The sequence below is a fragment of the Neophocaena asiaeorientalis genome, unplaced genomic scaffold (genome assembly GCF_003031525.2).
Source record: "Neophocaena asiaeorientalis asiaeorientalis breed wild unplaced genomic scaffold, Neophocaena_asiaeorientalis_V1.1 scaffold96, whole genome shotgun sequence".
Classification (NCBI taxonomy): Eukaryota; Metazoa; Chordata; class Mammalia; order Artiodactyla; family Phocoenidae; genus Neophocaena; species Neophocaena asiaeorientalis.
Window position 1 is genome coordinate 6170012 of NW_020175831.1, and position 25232 is coordinate 6195243.

Genomic DNA, 25232 nt, shown 5'->3' on the forward strand with positions numbered 1-25232 from the left:
AGAAGGGAAAAGATATCTGAATCATAAACTACACAAAAGAAAAGTAGACATCATACAACAAAGAGACACATAACACACATGAAATGTCTTCTTGAAATTTCTGAAAAGGCTGTGGCATACTCAATAGCTTTCCATGTTTCTATGATTCCAAAACATTTTCCCAGACTCTTGGTTAAAACAAACAAACAAACAAACAAAAACAAAACCAACCAAATTCTACTTATACAAAGAGCAATTTTATGAAAGAAGATAGTTAAGGATTGCCTAGACACTCGAAGTTCTTAGAAGAAGTTTTAAGCAAGCTTTGTTAATGGCAGACAGTTTTAAACAAACAAGAATAAGTGCATTGTGAAGAAGACTGAAAAAATAAAATCAAACAATGCCAGGATTTCCCCAAACCAAAAAGGCTGCTTGGATGAAATTATTTTAATCACAAAATGAGAGAAGGGAGTGGAAATATTATTCACACACTTCTTACCTCTGATAGTTACTGTCGCTGAAGAGGAGCTGCTTCCAGCCTCATTGGAAGCTGTGCAAACATACGTTCCTGTATCTTTTAGTTTGGCCAGAGGGATCTCGAGGGATGCTATTTTATCTTCAAAACAGATCTTATAATCTTTCCCAGGGGGGAGCTTTTGCCCGTTTTTACTCCATGTAACTGTGACTTTTCTGTCTTCATCTGCTTGGCACTCAAGGTGTACCTTCTTATTGACAGCTGATTGCACAGGCTCTAGCTCTTTAATGAAATGTGGTTTGTCGATTATGACCAACTCAGCTTGGCAAGTATCGGCTCCAAACTTGTTAGAAGCCTTACAGGAGTAAACTCCTCTATCTTGAATTGTAAGATTTGAGAGTTCTAAAATGTGTTTGTTGTTTGCATCTGAAATCCTGCAGTTAGGGGAAGGTGAGAGGGCCACGCCGTCTTTCTGCCAAATGGTTTCAATCACTGGGGTCCCTGTCACTGTGCAGAGGAACTTGGCTGCCTTACCCACAAAAGTTGTTATGGACTTAGGTCTGGAGAGAAAGGCTGGTGGATATGCCTCTGTAAAAGAAAAGTTTTCAGTGTTATATTTTGTCCCTACAAAGCTCTTGCTGTAATTACATATTCCAAGAAAGAAAAAAGATGAGTAATAGCTTTAGGTAGACATGAGACATTACTCAAAGTAGGGTAATGTATTAAGGTGAAAAGATGTGTCAAAGGAAAGGGATGAGAGTTTTTTTTATAGAGGAGCAAGACAGCACTTTAAATGTCTCTATCAAAGGAAAGAATAAATATTCCTTTATTTCGCAACATTGACTCACTATTACTAAAGCTTTGTCCATTTTATGAGCTGATTATTTGTTTGAATTATCTGATAAGCAATTCAGCTGGTATGTTAATTCTGCAAATTAGAAGACCGTATAAGGAAGATAAAGAAAACGTACTTGACTTTTCTGAAGAGTAGGGATATTAAGTAATAAAAAGTTTCAGTAGTTTTATAAAGTCTCTCTAACCCTCATGTCGATGACCACTAGCAAATCCTTAAATGGCACAACTTTAAAAGTATCCACTAAATCACTCCAAACTTGTAAAAATATTTATAGCAGTGATTTCCCATGTCCATTCTGCATTTGGAAGCGAACACTTAGGAACCTCTCTTTCTGATTAAAAAAAAAAATCCTCCTCTTTCTTCTTTCCTCTTGTGATCTGAATCTCAAGTGTTAGTCCCATTACTGAACTGGCCTATTTTGGGTGAAGAAATTTCCCAAAGTGTCATTAAGAATAATGCCATGCACTTGGCGGTACGGAGACTGATCACAAAGCGAAATCCACTGAATGGGTCACCATGGGCCTGGGGGTGTGGAGTTTCTGATATAAAAGAGTTGTAGAGGAGAGGAAGCTACAGGAAACCCTGGCTTTTTCAAGTCAAAGATGCGTGCTGCATTTACCCTTCCCCTCCATGCTGTCATTGAAAAAGATGACCAAGGTAATACTGTAAACCAACTATACTTCAAAAAGAAAAAGAAGACAAAGCGACAGCCTCACCCTGGCATTTCGTGCATGCTTCTGTCAACAGCACAAGTCATTGCTACTTCTGACCCTAAACCATAGTTCATAAGTTCATACTCACACTTTCCCTTTGTAGGAAGAGAGCAAAAGAGAAAGAAAGAGTGAGAAAAAGAGGTAGGAAAGAGTTATTATTATTTTTTTGCTAATGAGGGAATTCAAACTCCTGATGAGTGTTACCTACTTGACAGTCATCCTGTGTGTCCTCAGGAAATGGAGAACAGAATATTTGTGTAGTTACTCTTATTTTTCAATTAGTAATAAAGCTTAGGGTGAGAATCCTAGTTTGTAGTTCTGTACTAGCTCCCTGTCTCTTATTAGGATTTGTTTGACTTTAGTCTTATGCTTTGGCTTTTTTCATTTTGTAATTCTGTTCTTAATTGGTTAACTGGTTCCAAATTATTACACACATTCGGACATCATTTACTTTTTAGTAGCACCAAACTGTCCTGAAATATTTTATGCTAGAGGTCAAGCCAGACCATTTAATAAAAAGAACAGAACAAAACAAAAACCCAAACCAAACTATGAGGAGCCACTGCTTGTGTGATTCCTTCACATTGCTCTTGAAATAAAAATTTTTTTTCTTTAGCTGTTTTTAGAAATGTGACTGTAAACAATGACTTCATGTCTCTCATAGGCTCTGCACTACCTAGCCACTGTGTTACCATCTTGGCTACTGGTCTCTCCAGTTGGTAGGACAAGTACCTCCTGCACCTCTACAAAAAGTAAAATAGGCAATAATATGAAATGGAATAACATCTGTGTCAGTGTATGGCATTTACCTGTCACAGTCAGTGTGGCTGTGCAGCTGACACTGCCATACTCGTTGGAAGCTTTGCAGGTGTACTCGCCACAGTCAACAACCTGGGTTCTCAGGATTTCCAGGGTGGAGACATAATTTGCAGACCGAATAGAACACTTGTCACTCTCAGAGATTTCTCGGCCAGCTTTGAACCACTGGAAGCGGACATTGGGGGCGCTGTGGATCTCACAGGTGAATTTGGCGAGGTGGCCCAGGGCTACTTCCAGGGGCTCAATTCTCCTCCTGATCACTGGGGCAGCTGCGAAGGGAAGCAGAGCCCATTAGCACACCTCCTTCTCAGGTACCCCACATTTTTCTTTTCCTTCTAACCTTTGTTGCTGTTAATGGAGTGAAACAGTTGAAATTAGTGAAGTGGATTGCAGCAGTTTAAGACAAGTGACTGGAAAATGAGGAAGATCACTGAAGGCAAAAGAAGACAGCAAGCAGCTTTCAACATATTCAATTGTTACTTTTCAGTGAATTGTGAAAAAATGATTAAAATGATGTGATGCTCTTGGCTTACATGCATAACAACATGATATATTCTTTAAATATACCATGCTGACTAGGAACACTGCGAATGATGTGAAAAAAACATGATCTACTAAATAAAGTGATGAAGTGAAACAATAGCAAAAAAGATAATCGAAACAAGAAACACAAATGGACAATTAATCATGGTTATTTTGAATTTAAGGATGAGAGTGGTGATTTCAGGGTAACTAGGTATTCACTGACAGCTTTTTATTACATATCATTAAAGTATTTTCATATAGAAAGACACTAAAAAGCATTTATCAGTATTATGAAATATATGAAAATACGTTTCATTTTAAAAATAAGTAGTAGTGTAGATATAACATACCACCCAGTAAGGCAGTAAGGGAAAATGGGAAAGTTAATAACCATGATTATGTCTGTGATTTCATTCTTACTCTAAATAAACTGCATTCTGGCAATGGCAGATAAGTGAAAATTCAGTGAGGAAACCTAAATCATTACAACCCAGTGAATGTTAGAACTTGATTCACTGAATCCTTAAAATCCAACCTCTTTTGACTACAGTGAGTTTTGCTGAAGTTGCTGTTTTTCCGTCATCATTCAAGGCCTCACACGTATATTCCCCTTGATGTTCTTCTCTATTTACTTTGTCGATCACTAGCATATATGTATTTTGATCTTGTAAACACTTGAACTTTTCATCCGAAGGCACCAGTTTACTCTCAAAATACCAATTCACCTCTTCGGCATTTGTTATGGATGACGCGAGTCTTACGGTGTCACCTTCCTTGGCAATCGTGTCCACCAAGGGCGTCTGTACGTCAGGACCACCCTCTCTGAGTGAGCTACCCTCAGCCTCCCGTATCTCTACTGTACCAGCCTTCTCAGTACCACCTTCAGGGGATTTCTCTTTTTCCTCTGATGGTTTTGGTATCTCATCCAGTTTTTCATCAGAGACAGCAGCGGAAGCAGTTGTGGCACCCACAGCTTTGACCTGACTTTCCACCTTAAAATAACTTATCTGTTCCTTTAAGACAAGATATTTAGATTCAACCTCTGGTTCGGTGATTGCTTCAACCTTCTGTGGATTAGAAAAAGAATCCATTTCTTCCTGCAAGTCTGTTGTGGCTCCTTTCTGAATTCCAGGTTCCTCAGCTGTTAAGATGTTCATTTCCTCACATATTATAGAGCACAAAGCCTCCTTAAGTTCAGTTTTCAAGTTAGCCATTTGAGGATCAATGCCTTCAATAGTGATGGCTAATTCTTCTGTTAGAGACTTCACTGAGGTAATAAAGTAGGTGCACATAATGCGGTTGGGCTCTTGGGTGAAGTCTATGGCCTTGACCTCTACCTGTTCAATGTTTCTTAACCATTCAGAGAAAAGACTCAGCTGCTCGCTGGCCACTGCTGCTTGCAAAGCCCTGCGGATCTGAGTTTTCAGGTTCAACCGCTGCTCTTCAGGAATAGCAGGAAGCAAACTTTCCTTAGAAAGCAGGTCACTTCCCTGCACCTCCTGCACACCATTTATTGCCATGGGCTCTTTTTTATACTTAGTGGTTTGGTTCGGGGGCATTGCCAAGCTGTCAAGACGCTCTTCCTTGAGCAGTACCTGCTTTTCCTCACCCGCCAACAGAAACCTTAAGGACTTGCCTTCCTCAACGCTGGCTGCGAAATCTTGCTTTGCACTGTCCAGTTGATCCACACTTTCCATTAAGATTTCACCTTCTGTGCACGTGTGTTCTGAAGGGACCCGGGAGATCATGACGTCAGGACCCTGGAAACTTTCCACGTGTCCCTCAGCTAAGCTCTGATTCAGGATGAGAGCACTTTGCGCCTCTTGCTCTTGAAGGATCACTCTTTGCTCTTCGTCCACTGTGGATACTATCTTTTCTTTTGGTAAAAGTACTTCCTCAGCCACAGAGGTTGGATATGAATGGGCTGGCGTTTCTTCTATTGATGACTGTGGATAACTCCCTTCAGGTTCAGCTAATAAAGTTTGCAGAGACTCAACTGTTAATGAACTAATTTCCTCTATGGACATGGCACTTGGGAAGATTTTTTCAGTATCTGATAGAACCACCTGTAATTCAGGCTCTTGATACATTAGAATATCTTCTTTGGGGAGGGTGTCCTGGGACTGGACAATCTGCAGCTGTACATTGGGAGGTGGTTCCTTGATAGGCTGGACATGAATAGTGTCACTGATGGAAAGAAGTTCACTGATGCTTTCAGGAGTGGGCATATCCTGCTGTAACATGACTGTGGATTGCAGTTGCTCAGCTACGAAAGTCACTTGACTGCTCAGTTCATTGGTTTTAACAACATGCTCGTAAGAAAGCTGCTGTTTTCCTTCTGCAATTAAAGCGGCTTTCAAAATGGTGTCCTTTACAAAAGCTGCAGTCTCCTGCTCTGAGTCAAGTGCCCCAACTGCAGGGACCGTTAACGACGTCTGGGGAAAATCTTCAGGAGCCTCTGGTGTGGACGTTGCTTTACAGGGGGCATCAGTCATGTGTGTGTCTTCCAGAAGCACGAGCAGCTCTGCGGCACAGGTGGATTCACCCCACACATTCTCCGCTTTACAGACATATAAACCACTATCTTCTTTCTGAGGGTCATTGACGATGAATGTCCCGGAACCATCAGGATTATGAATGATAGTGTAATAAACATTGGTGCAAAGCTGCTTGTTTTCTTTGAACCACGAAACAGTGGGTGCAGGCTCTCCAAGCACCGTGTACTCAAAGATGGCAGGGAGCCCCTGCGTACAGTGAATTGGTTTTAACTCCTTAAGGAAGTGAGGAGGACAAGGACCTTCGAGCTTTTCCAGAGATTTCTCTTCTGCTGATTCTGGTTCTTGGAGCCCCTCTCCTTTGGAATTTATTTTCAGATAGGCACTACATATTGCCTGTCCATATTCATTACTGGCAATACATGTATACTCTCCCTCATCCTCTAATATGGTGAACAGAATGATCAAGCTGTGATCATTACCGTCAAAAACAAATTTGTAGTCAGCTGAAGGGGTTAACATTACTCCATTAAAGAACCACTGAATTTGAGGCTTGGGAATACCAGTGACAGTAACAGACAACTTAGCCACATCCCCTATGCTTATTTCAGCATTTGACACTTCTTTGATGAAAACTGGGACACTGCCTTCCTTTTTGGAATCGAATTTAGTTGAATGAACTGGAGGTTCAGACAAAAGTTCCAGTGTCTCATTTCTATTAGATAACTGAAGGCCAGAGCTAGAGGTTTGAGGTCCTTCTTCCTCAGCAGACAGAAGAGAACTAGAAAACTCTGTATGGGGAAAAATGATTATTATTTTACTAAAACAAACAAAGAAGTCGTCAAAGAATTATGCACCAATTGATGGCCTTCTTCTGTTTTATTCCTGAAATCATTAGATTATCTTGAGATTAATTTATCAAAAGGCACATTTCTAAAATTTTAACCTTAGCTTATTATATTATATGATTATAAATACTGTACTGATGCAACTTTCAGTCCATTTCATTTGTGTTAGAGTTTATACATTTTAAAGATGTTCTTATGAGTTTTCCTTTGTGATACAGTCCCAATTCTAAAGTCTGAGAAACTGCTGGCTGGCTAAATACTGCTAATCAAATAATTCAGGCTCCAAATGTTTTTCTTTAAAACATAACTTTTAAATAAAAATTCCACTAAATATTAATTGAAAAAGAATTCAGGATCATTTAAATAAATTTCTAAAAAGATCCAGAATTGTTATTTACATTTAGAATTTTCTTGAGTTTAAGAGTGATCTTCATTGTCAAATTGAAGACTGTTTATTTTCAAACTAAAACATCTATGTTCTAGCTACTGCTTATAACTGTTTTCAGTTACTAGAAATGCAAGCCTTCCTTTGCCTGTGTAAATTGCCCTATTACTTCAACAAAGCTTTTATAATGAGGCTTATGTTAAGAAAATGGGAGAATCAGAAATGAGAGAAAACTCCAACATTAAAAAGTTAATTATAGTTTATTGCATCAGAAATACCTACACAGTATTATTGAACAGGAAAACAAAGAGTGAATAACAGATACTCTTTAAACAGTATCATGGACAGGATGAAAGACGTAATTTGATAACAAGGAATCAGCTTTTCATTAAATCTATTAGGTAAATAGAACAGCTCTGGTTAATAATAGTTTTATTACCTTACCTAGAGCAGTTTTACTATTGTATTAGTTTACTTGCATCACGTGGAATAGTCTTATGCTTTAATTCAAATGTATTAGCAGTAAAAGGCAGGACTCCAGTATCTGTTGGCTTATATAAATATACTGGTAAAACTTACCTATAGCATGTAGAATACAAACTCAGTTATTATTATTTCAGTTAGTAAGCTGTAAAAACATTGATTAATTTCACATACTAATGGTGACCACTTAACATTTAATCTATGATGTATCACTCATGTCAGCTTTCCCTTTTCACTTGAACTCCCAAAGTATCTGTAAAGGGAGTGAATGTCAGTATAGCGAAAATACCCCTACTCACTAACGTGTTGAAATATTTTCAATTGTTTTTCCTTTCTTCTAAACATGGTATATTAACTATATGAAAGATACCAGATGAAATTCAAGAGTCCCGAAACATGAAAGGTGTAGTTAAAAATACATGTAGTAATAGCAGCTAATAATTATGTTTAAACTCTACTATGCATAAAACAATGAATTCTTTATCCAGCATCAGAGAAATTCATATTTCAGGCTTTTAAGTTGTATGCCGTTGAGTCCGAAAATAAAAAATTCCATTTAATTATCTACAACAATTAATAAGTAAGCCAAGGGTGGGCAAAGCTTGTTTTTCTTTATTCAGTCACTTTCATTCTGAATCTCCTCAAGCGCCATGAATTTAAGACTAACAGAATTCTAATGAGCAAAATCAAATAAAGCCCACCTTTTTATAAGCATAAAGGTATAGTTTTCAGCCCTTGCTGCCAATCCAATATGGCATTAAAACTTTTTTTTCTTTTCAAGAACAGGTTTGAACTATTGTTATGCTGTATAATGTTTGGGTAAAGTGTGCTTATCATGTTTGTCATGACCTGAATTTCTAATTTATTTAAACATCCATTATGTGACTCAGAGTAGAATAAATCCTTAAGTCCCTAAACTATAGAATTAGTTTTATTTCAGGGATTTATGATGTGATATATTAGATATATATATTATATATATTATATTATATGCATATAATATATATAATATACAATAATATATATTATGATGTGGTATATAGATATATATCATATCTATAATTATGATCACAGATATTGTCTGCTCACTGGTTGAAACAGAAATGATTGTTTCACAATAGTGTATCTATCTTGATAAGTTATGGTGACTCAAAGAAAGCAAAGATCTCCCAGTTTCTTCTTTAATTTGAAAGGCTTTTAGGGAAGTCCCATTGTGGGAATAAAAAATTTGACAGATGAAAGAAGCATAATAAACATGATTGGACATATGGATTCTCTTGAAAATTAAATTTAAATTAAATGATTAATGTTTTAGAATTAAAGTAAAATTAATGTATTTAATATGATCATGTTATGTAAAAATTGCTCAATGCAGGGGAGAAAATAGCCATTAGATGACAGTGAGTAATTTACAGAGTGGGAGGAAGAGAAGTCTCACAATCAAATTACTATATTCTATTATTCCTCTTGTTATCTGTTGCAAAACTGAAACGTATTCCGAATTATATTAAGAAAAGTTACCACTGGGATGACACAGAATCATAGTTGAACAATCACCTCTGTGGTCTTTTGGTCTAACCCTTCGTTTTCAGGTAAGAAAAAACTAAGTTTCTTTATGTTTATTACAGCTTATATGAGAAGATTTAGTTCACAGTGGCACATAGGTACGTTAAGGATTTTGTGAACTTACTATAATTATAATTTTGAAAAACAAAAACAGCCACTTTAGAAACATATACGTTTATACATCTTAAATTTGAATGCTTATTAATTTCTAGTTTTAAAAATAAAATTCAGAGAAAAGGACAGGAAAGCTAATTATCTTCTTATTTGTATATAATCTGAAATACAAATTACCATATTGCTTCAAGACTAGAGATGTCCCACCGTCTTTTTCTAATTTTAAAGATTCTGAAATTGTACTGCAGTTTAAAATTTATATATAAATGTAATATAGTAGTTTCTTGTCCCAACCCCAGTCCAGTATCAAATTAATGCTGCATTTTACACTTAATGCTATCTCAGAAATTGAGAAAATAAGGTAGTTCCAAAAGTGGAAAGATATTTATTTGCATATTCTGCAAATGTCTAGGTGAACTCTACCTACAGTTCACCAAGAGAGCACCACTGGTCCCTTCAAAAGCAGCAAGAGTTAAAACACTTAAGAAGAGGGATATTAATAATGAAAATATTTTTTAAAGAGCTAAAAATAAATATAAAGATTGCAAGGTAAAACAGATTATAGAGTTAGTTACCAATTGGGCAAAGCTGGTTCCTGTTGCTGCTTGGTTTGTTCTGAGTAAATAAGCATGTATTTGGGTGCAAAAGAGTTATCGTTTCCAAAATGACTTATACTCAGAGCAGAGAGATTTTACCTTACCAATTTGTCTGTGTGGTCATCTGACATGGTCTTCCATTTCACATTTTACTTGACATACAGTTTATCTGCTAAAAGAGAATGCATTCTGCTGAAGGACTTTATGGAGTAGAAGGAGGGTAAAGTAGAAGTACCAACGATTAGGTAGCCAAGGAGATGTTTAATAGTGTTTGATGATTCACAGCAGAATTGACACAGGTGATAATTCCACAGTTTAGATAATAGAATATTTACATGTATTACAAACATGAGATTTCCACATAGAGAAACTGTTTTCCCTGGGGTTTTTCAATGTAATTTGTTCAAATAGAGTAGATGTATTTGGAGATTTATTAGAACTATATAATCTGGAAAGTGTGAAAGCATTCAAGTCCATTCTCATCATTATGGGGACACTAACACCTTGCATGAGGAGCTTTAAATTAGGGTGAGCACTGCACAGGCCTCAGCCATGCCCGATTTGTTCGTAGCTACACACCTGTACTCACCTTCGTCCTCCTTCACTAAGCTTGTTATGAACAGGTTGTGGAACCCTATGCCACTTTCCTCGGCACTGAACCTTGTTCCTTGCACCAATCTCCCATCTTTGTACCAGTAAACTGTGGGCCTCGGAGAGCCACGGACTAAACACTGGAAATAAGCTGCTGTCCCTAACGGTGCTGAACAGTCAGAAATACCTTTGATAAACCTGGGAGGCCCTTCCTCCACCTGAAATTCAAAAAAGCTGTCTGAATATTTGTTCCTTAAGACTAATTCTTCCTTCACACTGCTCAATGTCACTTTACTTTTCTTTGACAGCAGAGCCAACATTTCGGAATCTCCCATGGTGAGGAATCCCCGACAGATAGCCTCCCCTACATAATTCACAGCTCTGCACCGGTACGTTGCACTATCAGAAAGACAGACTTTGCGAATCTTAAGGGTGTGACTTCCCTTCTCCTCACTAATCACATATTTAGCGTCATCTGGCTCAATACACATATATTCTTTATACCATTTCACTTCAGGAGTTGGGATGCCTATGACTGAACATTTGAACACAGCGTCTGAGTTTTCTGGAATTCTAAAATCACAAATAGGCATTATAAAGCGAGGAGGCATTTCAAATACTTCTAAGTCAATTTTTAAATCTTTGTCTTCTTCCTCCCTTGAAGCCATACTCGGATTTGCTAAATTCAATGGGAGAACATCCAGACTCACAACCATGCTTTTATGATCAGGAGTAAATTCAGGAACTGTGACTATTTTCACTTGCTTCTCAAATTCTTTAACATCTTTTTCACTTAATTCAACTTCCAGGACAATTTCTTGAGGAGAAGGGGTTCTTGATGACCCAGTGTTTTCCAAATCGAACTCCATGACATGCTGATGTGTTACTGGAGGCGGAAGGGCCACTGCTCTCTCTTTTGGGGGCACAATGTCTACATGTGCAAAGCTCTTTGCTTCCCCTATGATGTTTACAGCATGGCACATGTACTCGCCTCCCTCTCCTTTTTGAATGTTAGCAATTTCCAAAGAACACACATTACCCACCCTTTCTATTTTGATCCTTTCATCTGGCTCTAGCAAAGATTTATTTCGATACCATTTCACACCAGGAACTGGAAGGCCCTCAACTTCAACAATGAAGCCCAAGGTTGTGTTTTCATAGATCTTCCTTTTGGTCAGAGGTTCAATAAAAGATGGTGGCATTTCATTGTCTTTTGGTTCAATGGCTTCATTGGGCGTGCCAAAGGAATCAGAACGCCATAATTCATAAGCTGAGCTTCTCTCTTCTGTAGGTGTGTGGAAATGCTCACTTGATGGACTGTCCTCCCTTTCTAGTTTTGATGGGCACCTTTTAAAGATTCCAGTGGGGTTTGGTCCTCCAGTAGGAACAGAATATCTTTCAACAGTTTCTCCTCCTAAAGGTGTAGAATATCTCTCTAGTGTCTCCCCTGAGGGCGTGGAATACCTCTCTAAGGTCTCTCCAGGAGGTGTGGAATATCTCTCCAGGGTGTCTCCTGGAGGTGTGGAGTATCTCTCCAGGGTCTCTCCTGGAGGTGTGGAATATCTCTCCAGGGTGTCTCCTGGAGGTGTGGAGTATCTCTCCAGGGTCTCTCCTGGAGGTGTGGAGTATCTCTCCAGGGTCTCTCCTGAGGGTGTAGAACACCTTTCTGCTACCTTGCCTTCGGAAGGTGTTGAGTACCTTTCAGTAGCTTCCTCTAAAGGTGTGGTCCTTTCAATAGTCTTACCTCCTAAATTTGTTGAGGATATTTTAGCTGTGTCTACAGGAGTAAGATACAAATCAGGAGACTTTGGAGTTTCAAGATGTTCAACAGAGGATGGTGGGGTATAAAACTGATCTAGCTCAGAGAGTGCTTCACTGCTTGTACTTCCCACATCAATTGAAATATCAGATTCAGGAGAAAATGGGCGTCCCAGTGATTCCTGTTGTTGGTTGTAGTACTCATACACAGCGCTGAAAGTTACTTCTTCGACCTCCATTGATGTGACTGATTCACTGTGGACAAGATCTGCCTTGTGCTTGGTGTCTGCCGTCTCAGGAACTTCATGCTTTCCAGCAGCCAGTAAGTACTGTGTTAGGGAGGTCTCACATTCCATTACCTCTGCTGTATGTGCCTCATCCAACTTAGGAGGGTTTTCAGAAAAACAAGTTTCTATCTTTTGTTTTTCAGTACTGGAGAAAGAAGTTTCATTCTGAACTTGAATTTCTTCATAACATTTTTCTTTTCCAGGAGCATCCATTTTCTCACTTATTTGATCATTTGGATTCCGTTGTTCCTCAGTCATCAAGAATGGAAAGTGCTGACTCAGGGAAATTTTTCTGTGGCATGTGTCTGCTTCCTGAACCTCACTTATGTGGTCTCCCAAAATTCCAGCAGCATATCCCTGTGTCCCTCCATCTTGCTTTTGAAATGACTCCAACTCTGGTTCCAAAGAATGCTCCTCCTCCTTTTTACAAACCTCTCTAAGTTTTTCCTCACTTGCTTTTCTCACATGTGAAATGAAACTCCTATCCCCATTTTTCTCAGAAATATCAGTTTTTCCTACATCTGTGGATGAGGTTGAAAGTAGGGCACACGGTTCACTATGGATCTCTTCAGAAATAGTTTTAAGAGAAATATCAGTAGTTAAAATTTCTAAATTTTGTTCCTGCATATGTTTTTCCAAATAAGAGGCATTTTCATCACTACCACTTTTCTCCCTCACAGTCCTATCTAAAAACTCCTTACTGGAAGAAATCTCTGGATTGGTAAATATGTTACTTTGTGCACTTTGAGAGGTATTCTGTGTATCAGATTGTAATGTTTCAGTGCTAGGAACTTCCTCTTTATATGGTGTTTCCTGCTGTTGCCTAGTTTCTTGCTCTTGAAACTCCTTAGCTGGGTCTCCTAAATGAGAATACATTTGCTTCAGATCAAATACAATGCTCTCAGCCTCGGTTGTTTCAGAAGCAGGATGCTGGGTTTGAAAATAAGCTTCTTCTGATTGATCACTATCTAGTCTAACTTCCTGAAATTTTACATCCGCATTTTCTATTTGAGCATGAAATTGCTTTAGGTCAAATGTAATAGGTGCTTCATGTTCAGCCCTTTCAGCAACTGCAGATTGATCTATAAGACCTACTTCCTTCTGTTGTTCCCTCTCTTGTAATTCAAGTACCTTATGAGTTTGAGAAGAAAGCAGCTTTAAATTCATTACAATGTTAGATGAATCTTGTTCAGTGTTTGGAGGCATTTCCTCTGCCTGATGCATATCTGTGTTTAGGTTACTTGATCTTGATTTTCTTTGCTTTAAGGGAAAGTCTTTGTCATCAAGCTTCTTTTGAGGAGGATTCACAAATGATTTCTTGGTAGGTCTCTTTTCTAGAACACCTTTTTCTATATGTTGTAACTTTTCAAATGCAATGATTCTATGCCTCACCTTTTTTCCTGGGTAGTATCTCCCTTCCCCAAAGGGTTCTTCGTATACAATTATGGACGATTCTTTCGTATTGTAACCATCAGAAGTTCTCTCAGAGTGGATATTTGATAAATAGTCACTTTGGGCATATTCTTGCACGTTTTCCCTTTCTGGTCCACCAAGTTTCCCCAGATCATTTCTTACCTCTTTCCTAATTTTAACTTCACTGAAATCATCAACAGATGGATAGACAGTCCCCTCTGCTTGGTGTAGCTTTGATTTTTCATTTACATGTTCCTCTTTCTCTTCATCCTGACGTTGTATGAGTTCAGCTCGGAGAGGCTTGTTGATTGTTATGGATCTAGAAGCACCCTGCATAAATATGGGCAGTTTTTCTCTAGAAGATGTGCAAGAAACCTGGCCTTTCTGGTCTATCTGTTCAATTGTCTCAAGGCTTTGAAAATATCCTCTTACAGAATATTCTTTTATATTGGACTGGGGAGTAAAAGGACCGGCTGGATAATCACGAAAGTGTGCCCTTACAGATTCTCCCTGAATGTGTTGATCTTTGGAATATTTGGCATAAATTCCACCCATATTTTCTAATTGACTATATTCCCTGTGAGTGACAGGTTCCACTGTTAGATCTGAAACACTCTCAACCATTCCTGAACTGTTTTCAGCAACACATTCATATTTTCCAGAATCTTGAGAATTAACATCATTAATATATAACCTGTGGCTACAATTAACTTCTTCAAACTGGAACTTCTGGTTCTGCTTTAAAAGGACTCCATTGTGGAACCATGTCACAGCTGGTTTAGGCTCACCAGACAGTGAACATTCAAGGACTACGGAATCCCCTTCTCTACAACTGGCATGCTTTGGCATTTCTTGTAACACTTCTGGCGGCTCGTTAGTAATATCAGATGAAAATATAAATTTGTGCTTTGGTGACCGAGTAGCCTCATCTTGAGGTGTTGCTTTAGGTTCCAACTCCTCCAGTTGAAACAACTCTCTTGACTCTTTATCCTGTTCTGGGGTAGGAGTAGCTGCCGTTATCTGAATTTCTACAGGAAAGGAAAGAAGTTCTATGTCTGCAGAGGGAGGAACTGGTGGGTTAGCTTTTAACATATGGAGATTTGTTTGGCCTTCCTGTCTCAGAGATGGAGGAACGCCTTTTGCTTGGTCAAACACCAATGTCAGCTCCTCTTCTTCATCAGTGTAGTCATGCAACACTGGGACCCTATGTGCTTCGACATCATGCCTTTGTTTTGACTTCACTTTAAGTACACCGGTTGTTTTTACTGTTCCGTATTGGTTAAACAGCACACAGGTAATGAAACCTTCATTTTGAGGATGGACAGAAGAAAAGGTTAACGTTGAATAGTTTTTGAAGGTCTGAGTGATAAAGCCTCGATTACATGGGACTGGTACATCATTGTTATACCATGTCACTATGGGTTGAGGATATCCTTGAAAATGACACACGAATTCACAGCTATCACCTTCATAAACTTCTTGAGGTTCAATTTCTTGAAGAAATGAAGGTGGGCAACGTGGTGGATGTTTCTGGAAAGAATTTTCGAAAAATCTTGTGGCTTTTTCTTCCTGTTCAGTTTTGAATTCATCGACTTTTGTGGAAGTGGAGTGTTGAAATTCTCTCAGATCATCTTTTCTTATTTGGTCAATATCTAATGCTTCACTTTCTTGAATATTTACAACTGCACCAGAAGATTCACTGGTGTGTGGTATAGTAACTTGAGACACCTTTTCAGGGGTCTCATATATTTCCTCATTCTTACTTACATTTGTGATATCTTTAGATGACTCTACAATTTCCGTTGGGGTCATAAGTTTTTCAAGTTGTTCTCTTGCTTGGATATTCTCATTTACTAGAATCCTACCATATAAATGGTCCCTTGATAGACTTTCTCTTAGGAATGCCTCTTGGCTCACTCTCATTTCAGTCTGGAGAATTTCCTCATCAACAGTAGTTTGAAAGCTTGTGGGAGGTTCTCCAGATTCTACATTTTGATCCATTAGATTAGGAAGGACCTGTGGATCTTGGACAATACCCTCAGTTGAATTATCTACCTTATCCCTATTGTCAGCTAGGTCAGATACAGACCTGCTTTTTATTTCCTCTCGAGAGAACAGAACGTCTTTATCACTGTCTTCACTTCTCAAAGTTCTTGAACTTATTTCAGATGACATATCTAACAAAGATAATTTCTTTTTCTCCATTAACATTTTTCTAGCCTCCCGTAAATGCTGCAACTTCATTTTGGTCTCCTCATCCAGGAAACTTTCACCTACATTAAGCCATCCCCTTGTGTCCGATTTACTTTCTAAATATTCTTCATCATACATTAAATCTGTTTTCCTGCCAGGACTTACTGTCTTAAAGTGTATAGTTCGCATGATTCCCTGTTGTTCCGCGTCTTGTTTCTTGTTAAAGGGAGAGCCAGTAAACCTCAGGTCAACCTTTAATCTATTTTCTCTCCTTTCAGCTAAAGCCTCCATATTTCCATGTGTCTGTTCTGCCCTTTTCAGAAATTCTAAATATTTCTCATCTTGCCCTTTTTCAATAACAAGCAACGATGCAGTTGACTCAGCAGACCCTTCACTATTAATTGCTAATAATCTATAACTTCCAGTATCTCTGTCTTGGACCCTTTTAACCTCTAAGCTGGAAGAGTGATGATGTAAATCACTCTTTGTTTTTATAACCCGTCGAAGACCTGTTGGGATAGGTCGATTGTTATGAAACCAAGTCATTTCTGGAGTTGGACAGGCAATTAATCTACACGTAAAAACAACAGGTTCACCCTCGAAAACATATTTAAACATAAGCTTTTGGGTAAAACAAGGCTTGAAATATTTGGGCCAGGAGCTTGTAGATGATATTCTACTTGCATATCTTTTAGCAGCCATGGAGCTGTGATCTATGTCTTCAGGATCTGAGAAGGCAACGCGGGTATCTCTTTCTGAATGTTCAGACGCTTCCTCAGAGAACAATTCTGAAAAAAAGTTCAATTATAAAGCATTTTACTATTTTCCATAGTACTTGAAAAAGTTGAAAATAAATGAAATTGCAAAATAGGAAATGAAATAAAGTGCATGCTACAGATTCTCACAAATCCATAAAAAATTTCACTCACCATATTTGTTCGAATAAACGCAACACCATGCTCTGTTTAAAAGATTCTGACACGAAAATCGTTCGTTGTCTGGTCTTTTCTTCAAACTGCTGAAATTTCTTCTTGAACAAGCACAAATGAATTTCAAAATAACATGTTCCTGTGCATATTTGTTTTGAGAGCAGGAAAACTGTTCTTTTGATGGCTAAGAGGAAAATCTTACCTGACTTGCAGAGAGTGGAATAAACGCCCTTTCTGATCCTTTTGATTATAGATTAAATTATTGTATTTTTGGAGAATTAACTATTTAAGATATATATACGAGAACTATAACCATAAGTGATTAGCTAAAATAAAATAAAATAATAAAATAAAATGAGAAGGCGTTTATTCGAACTAATACAGCCATAAAGTCACGATGTTATGCAAAGAAAAGCAGGCAATAAGGATCACATAAGGCAGCTATCTGCAAGCCAGTGTAAGAGACATATCAATGTTAAAATGATGTATGTGCATGAAGTGTAAACCGGAATGGGAATGTAACATTTTCACACACCCTAAATAAAAAAGCGTCTCAATAATAATTCATTCATGATGTTGCATTCTGAGAATGACAGCTAGGTTATTGTCTCTTGTTCAATTTAATTCACAGTGATTTTGAAAACAAACTTCTAGTTCATGATTTCATGCATTAAGATGACAACCTTTTCTAATACACGCTTTTGAAAATGGCTGCAAACATGAAGTTGATTATGGCTGATAAATTTTAAATATAAGATTTTAAATTACCATAAAACAAATTACTGTGAAATGCACGTAACTATCAGCATACTAAACCAGGCATGCAACACAGTAATATATACTGTAAGAGATATATTTGTACATCTATGTCATTTTTCTCAATACTACTGACAGAAGGCAGCTCAAGGATTCTATTAATCCTTCAGAATTTCTACTTAAATCTCATATTCAATATAACCATACCTTTCATCTCCATCTCAATCTGCTCATGAAACATTGATTCAGGAGCTAGAGTGCAAAAACAAGAGATTTTCATGATTAATTCCATGTACTTTCTGCCTCAATTCATGATTCATACAATTACAATTTTCTCTTTACTATAATAGAAAACTACATCCCCCAAATGCACCCCCCAAAATCCATGCCAAACAGATCAATGAGCTGATAAAGTACATGACAATGATGAAAGATTTTTAAACATTTTTATTTTAGGTTCTCTATGAAATTTCCACTTTTACTTCCACAATTCCCCATGCCTTTTACATGCACTGAGAAAAGCAATCCACAAACAAAAGGAATATTTCTTTTTTAATGTCTTGTTGACTGACTACTTGCTAGGAGATGAAATCACATTTAGAAGGAACATGCATTTTCTAACTTGCCACTTTTAACTGAGGGCCATTCTCAGATTTCCCTGCAGAATTGAGTTTTCTGCTAGTAAACACTCCTTTGATTTGAACCACCTTTAAAACTTCACGCAAAGTCCAATTATATGTTAAAGAGCAGAACAGAGTCCTCAACTCAAAATTACTTTTATTACATAAGGAAAAGTCACAGCCTTTAGACACAATCATCTCTGGGTGGCTTCAGAGAAAGCAGGTGCTCAGGTAACACTCTCATTCTCCCGCCTGTGTGACACAAGTCAGTGTGCTTGCCGCCCTGGCTTCTCAGTTCCTTGTGGTCTTTGGCATGAAGTTACTGACAAACTTGATGTTTTCTTTGATGATGCTCTCTTTACTTCATGGGTTGTTTTAACTTGGGACTCTTTGAGTGTTTTAATACTTTTAGTGTCTGAACCAAGGGTAATTTTGGTAAGTGGTCTGGTTTGCAATTCTTTTGCTAGGTAAGAATAAAGTTTGGAAAAGGAATAAATTAGTTGTGTTTGTAAGAGTAAAACACACGTGGAATTTAGAGATGATGGAATGTTATTACGATGAGAGGGTAAGCAGCACATTAGCCCCCAAACTAGGATATATCTATGCTTACTACGCACATAAGAACTCTACTCAAACAGACTTATGGGGGTTCCCATTCCTACCTGATTTTCATGGATAACTAGCCTATGTAAGATTATTAGGCCCAAATCGAAGAGGAACAGATAAAGACTGGCCTATATTAGATAATTAGATAACTGTGCCTGATCCTTCACTCTTCAAACACTGAAAAGTGGCTTCTCTTTTAACTTTCTTCAGTAAGGCAGTCTGGACTTCCCAAGGGAAAAAAAAATGCTCACGCACCAAGAACATTTTAATAATATAATTGTTGGAACTGAGTGAACTGGAAATCCTGAGGCAAAAATGTCCAGCTCAAATCCACTCTGGGAACATGATGACGAAGGACTGTCCTAGGGCACTAGGTTCTTTAGGAAGCGAGTTGAAAGACCTACATTTCTCCCACCTCCACAACACACCAGCTCCCAATTATCTTGCTGCGGAAACCGTCACAGTTGTCACCTACGTGACTTGTAGACAACGCCTCCAGATAGATAGTTTCTTGTGTGATTACTGTGCTAGCCAGCAGCTATGGTGAAACTGAGGGTCAACTTTCTGGATGGTGGAATTTTCTACCTAATTTGCATAATTAGACCTCAGTTCTTGAGCTATCCCTTTCTTAGGCTTTGAAAATTAATCAGAAATAGCTCTAGACCAAAATGTCAGATTAAGAAAAAACAAATCCTCCTTTTGGTGAGTGAGGATTGCAGATACATTAAGTGAATTAATGAATCTATCTCAAAATTCACTGCAGAGATGGCCGTGCACACAGCACTGTATTGCCCCCGTTCATCTCTGACGCCTCAACAATAATATGGCCGGATCAGGGAAGAGCTAGAGGCCGCAGCTCTCCACAGACCCCTGGAGATGCCTAAACTTCTTCCACCAGCTTCCCTCCATGGGATTCAGCGAAGGTCCTTTGCTGCAGACACACAGCACAGGCTTCTAGTACCTGAAGAATACTCTTCTCATTTTATTAGCATCCAAGAAGAAAGTCCATGGAAGGAAGGAAGAAGTTAACCTTTGCCCAAATATATTTGTGCCCCTTCTAGACACAGTGGTGAATCAAGCACAACAACAAAAATAATGATCTTGCTGTGAGATAATTCTACAATTCTGGGAGGATCTGAGACTATAAGGCAGCAGCATTTATTGAGAAATATCTAAAGACTACTAATTTTGGTCCAGACAGTGCCAGGCACAATAATAAATGCTCAATAAACACTTGATGAACTCTAACATCTGAACCTTCTTTGGTATACTTCCTAGGTGGCACATTTGGTAAGTATTAGAAAAAAGAGCACATACGAAACAAACCTTGACTTCCTGAACTCAGATTTGAAAGTTAAACTTCCTTGAATCTAGACTGGAAAGTTACACGTTCTTAAGTTTGGCCAACGACTTGGCTGACTTTCATAAGTCATTTATGAATAGAGTGCTAATTTAAGGGTATTCTATTTAATATATTCATTGATTCAATCTGCATGATGGAAAAGCTGCATAAAGCGATGAGGATGAAATGAAGCAAGTCAGAGCTAAATATCAAATAACCACCTTCTACTCTTAGTACTGCTGATGTTGTCTTCTCTCCGTACTCATTGTGGACAACGCAGCTGTACAATCCTTGGTCTACCAGCTGAACATTACATATGGTAAGTAACTGAGCATTGCCATTTTGTGACTGCTTCACTCTCTTAGATTCCTCTATCTTTACACCTTCATGAGTCCAGGTTACATCAACGGAAGGTTCTTCTGAGACACAGAGGAATTGAGCCGTGTCGCCGCACTTTACAGAGAGGTCCTGAAGATGCAGGAGAATCCTTGGTGCTTCATCCATTGGCTCTTCAGCACATTTCTCAGATAACTCAGTGCTTTCTGCAATTTGTGAAAGGGATGCAGTATGGCAACTCTACATCTCGAATGGATGTAGCTGTGTGGGCGGAACTTTGAGATACACCTTCAAAAACCTGAAATTCATATTCGTATGATGATCCTTGAAATGACTTAATTTCGCTTTGGGATATTTTGCTCTCCTGCTTTGTGAAACAGGGATCTGCCACTGCCTGGGACTTGGTGGACTCTCTTACATTTTCCCCAGAACTTTGCCTAGCTAGGGCTTGCACTGTACGATCAAGTGACAAGAAAAAGAAAAGAACATTAGGATCTAAGTTTTGTCACCTGGCTAGGTTAGTAACATAAAATGGCATGGAAGATGAAGATGAAAGACGTCACTGTTACTTGGAAGCAGCATGCCAGATGCAGTGTGCTCCAGGATGTCAGGGTGACACAAAAGAAAATTCATTCCCAGTGATCCAGTGAGGGATGGATGATGAAGGCTCATGCGGATGCCATACAGTATCTGCTTCCTTCTTTTTGTTGTCATCGCAGCTATCCAGAATGACATAGCCGCTCCCTCTTTTTTTCTGACTCTATTCGGGATATCATTTGTCCTCCCTCCACCATATACTTTATCAAAAATATGTAGCAAATAAATCATTAATGATGCAATGATGAGATGATGTTTAGAAAAGTAAAAATGTCAAGCAAAGTTGATGCCTAACCAAATAATAACTAGTGTAATGCCCAGAACACGTACTTCAGTGAGATTTAAAGTACACTGGTTAAACTATAATTGAGGACTTAGGGGCACCTGGGTGTTACTTTGTTAATAAATTATGGACCGACCACAATATGCACCAAGACACACAGCAGAGACTCTCATTAGTAACAGTGGGAGTAGGAGGGATGCAGCAGATCAAAGTCTTTGAAGCAAGCCAGGCTTTCTTTACCTTTTGGAGTCACTGTGAGTATAGCTGCACAAATGGCTTCCCCAGCGCTATTGGCTGCTTTGCAAGAGTACTGGCCGGCATGCTCTGAGTAAGCATCAACTATAAGCATTAAAGCCATGCCTGTGGACTCCTCAAAATGGAAAACTACATCTTTTGTTGGTAGAATTGGTTGCTGGTTATGCAACCACTGGATTTCTGGCTTGGGAATGCCAGAAACCCTGGCATGGAATCTGACTGTCTCCCCGCTGTGCACCCTGAGGCTTGATAGAGGCTGGATGAAGATGGGCTTTTGGCCAAGGGCCTCCTTCTTAAATGAAACTGATGAAGAGACATGCCATTGAGAGTCTGATGTAACTTCTTCAAGTTTGCTAAATCCTGAAAAGAAGCATGCCAACCTTTAATGTCTTTACCCTGCACTGAAACCAGAACTTACTGGGAGTTGTCTACAGATCTGTTATCAATTTCAGTGGTGAACTAGAATCCAGACCAATCCTGATGCCTTGTCAACGTATGTCACTACATACACACATTGATTCAAAGTCACACAAGTTCCCTTCCATTTTCCAGACAAACGTGCTGAGACATAACTAGTCTAAGGAACTTCACTACATTGTGTACGAGGGCAGTCGTGGAGTGTGCAATTCAGTTTAGGTATTCTTGTTTCCTGTTGTTATTTCTTCCCCTCTGGTTGTCAAACCAGCTTTTCTTTTTTGTAAACCACACTACACTGATTATTAAGAAAACCTCTGGTTATTATAATAAGTGTTTACAATCAAGGAAAAAAGCAAAAGTTGCCCTAACTCTTTATGTATTTGTATATGCTTAATATTACAGAGACTATTTTAGCTCAGGAAAAACAGCCTGATTCTATAAAAATACTATCTCATTCTGAATCAAAGTGCCCCCCACCCCGACACTGAGCAAGTGTTTCTGATTGCAGCGGAAGAGCCCCAAGTAACAGAGATGTTAAACCATCTTACAGTGGAGCCCCTCAACCCTCAGGCATTCTTTGAATGACAGTAAACACATCCAGCTGGTGTGCAGACCTGAAATCACCCACTGTAGCTTCTGTGAAATCAGAATTGTGTCAGTACAATGGTGGGATGGTAACACTCTTAGATTTAAAAACATTTTTTTTAGAATTTGCATCCTAGCCAGATGAGAAAACAGATCTATCTAATTCTTTAGCATATTTCTCCCCATTCTGATACATGCTGATCAGGAAGCATGAAAGCTGATGATGAGAGCAACACATTACAAAATTCTATGGAGACAAAGCAGGGCAAAATAAAAAATGATGGTTTGTGATTCATAATGAGAAGGGGTAACTGAAAAGCAAGAACGTCACATATAACATGGAAACAATTAGTCACGTTAAGAGAATGGTAGGACCAACGATGATTTACGTGAAATCCTTAGTGATTTGTTACTGACATTGTGAGATTAGATCCATATTTAAATGTGGTTCTTAAAGTTGTTTTACTGTACCTTCCAGTCTCAAAGTGGCTGTGCTTGATACTTGACCTACAGCATTACTAGCAACAAAAGTATAAATTCCTTCATCTTCTGGAAAAGCTTCAGCAATTTCCAGTTGGTAAGTGTCTTCAAACTGAGTCATTTTAAAGAACCGAGATGGCTTGATTTTCTTGTCTTTGCTGTACCAAGACACTTTTAGATCTGTAACATGAAAGGAAAAGGATCTTTAAGTCACTGGAACAAGTGGATATTTTTATTTACCTGCAAACACAATATTGACTATATTAGTGACTAATTTTATATTTATCTAAATAACATTATACTTCTCTTTTGGGCATGCCACATCTGATCTTATATAATTTCTTTTCATTTTTAAGAAGGAAACATGATTCTAGAAAAATCCAGCTTATAGATGGGTTATAATGTTTGAAAATTTACAATTTTAGTTATATTCTTTTTAACCATTTGCCTGTCATGCTATGGAAGCAAAGATAAGGTTTTGACATGTTCAGTCAAATGAGAAAAAGACTGCCCTGAGAAACAGTCATCATAAAGGGTTTGATCTGAGATTGTGGTTACCTACTGAGACAGGAAGTGAGGGATATCTGCACGCTGGTTAGGCAGAAAGACCCATCAAAAACAGACCTGAGAAGATGAACATTCCATAAAGTCTAAAAGAGACACCCTTAAAGGATGAAGAAGAAAATCTCTATTATTTTGTTACCAGTAGGCAAGCATTGGAAGGTCTCAGCACAAAAGAAAATTTTTAAAATGGAAAGAGTCATGAAATTTGGGCATCCTAGATATATTTGGCTTTTTTCAAAGTAGGAGTAATAATAAATAATAATAAAACTAGCGAGTAGGAACCAAGATGGCAGAGTAGAAGGAGTTGCTCTCACTCCCTCTTGTGAGAACACCAGAATTACAACTAGCTGCTGGACAATCATTGACAGGAAGACACTGGAACTCACCAAAAAAGATACCCCACATCCAAAGACAAAGGAGAAGCCACAATGAGATGGTAGGAGGGGTGCAATCACAGTAAAATCAAATCCCATAACTGCTGGGTGGGTGACTCACAGACTGGAGAACACTTATCCCACAGAAGTCCACCCACTGGAGTGAAGGTTCTGAGCCTCATGTCAGGCTTCCCAACCTGGGGGTCCGGCAACGGGAGGAGGAATTCCTAGAGAATCAGACTTTGAAGCCTGGTGGGATTTGAATGCAGGACTTCAACAGGACTCGGGGAAACAGAGACTCCATGCTTGGAGGGCACACACAAAGTAGCATGTGCATCGGGACCCAGAGGAAGGAGCAGTGAACCCAGGGAAGACTGAACCAGACCTACCTGCTAGTGTTGGAGGGTCTCCTGCAGAGGCGGGGGGTGGCTGTGGGTCAATGTGGGGACAAGGACACTGGCAGCAGAAGTTCTGGGAAGTACTCCTTGGCGTGAGCCCTCCCAGTGTCTGTCATTAGCCCCACCAAAGAGCCCAGGTAGGCTCCAGTGTTGGGTTGCCTCAGGCCAAACAACCAACAGGGAGGGAACCCAGCCCCTCCCATCAGCAGTCAGGCAGATTAAAATTCTACTGAGCTCTGCCCACCAGAGCAACAGTCAGCTCTACCCACCACCAGTCCCTCCCATCAGGAAACTTACACAAGCCTCTTAGATAGCCTCATCCACCAGAGGGCAGACAGCAGAAGCAAGAAGAACCATAATCCTGTAGCCTGTGGAACAAAAACCACATTCACAGAAAGACAGACAAGATGAAAAGGCAGAGGGCACAAAGAAAAAAAGAATGAAAAGAAGTGAAGACAGCCTAAGAGACCACTGGGACAACATTAAATGCAACAACACGTGCATTATAGGGGTCCCAGAAGGAGAAGAGAGAGAAAAAGGACCAGAGAAAATATTTGAAGAGATTATAGTCAAAAACTTCCCTAACATGGGAAA

General features: G+C 38.8%; 1 protein-coding gene across 1 annotated transcript in view; it reads right to left on the reverse strand.

Annotated features, from left to right (window-relative positions):
• TTN (titin) overlaps positions 1-25232 on the reverse strand; it is a 276735-nt gene that overhangs the window by 202196 nt on the left and 49307 nt on the right. Inside the window, exons 44-48 of the mRNA XM_024732830.1 lie at positions 23294-23482; positions 17989-18033; positions 3903-6653; positions 2833-3111; positions 479-1042 (exon numbers count right to left, since the gene is read on the reverse strand). Of these exons, the coding sequence (XP_024588598.1) occupies positions 479-1042; positions 2833-3111; positions 3903-6653; positions 17989-18033; positions 23294-23482 (3828 nt within the window). The remainder of the gene's footprint in view (positions 1-478; positions 1043-2832; positions 3112-3902; positions 6654-17988; positions 18034-23293; positions 23483-25232) is intronic.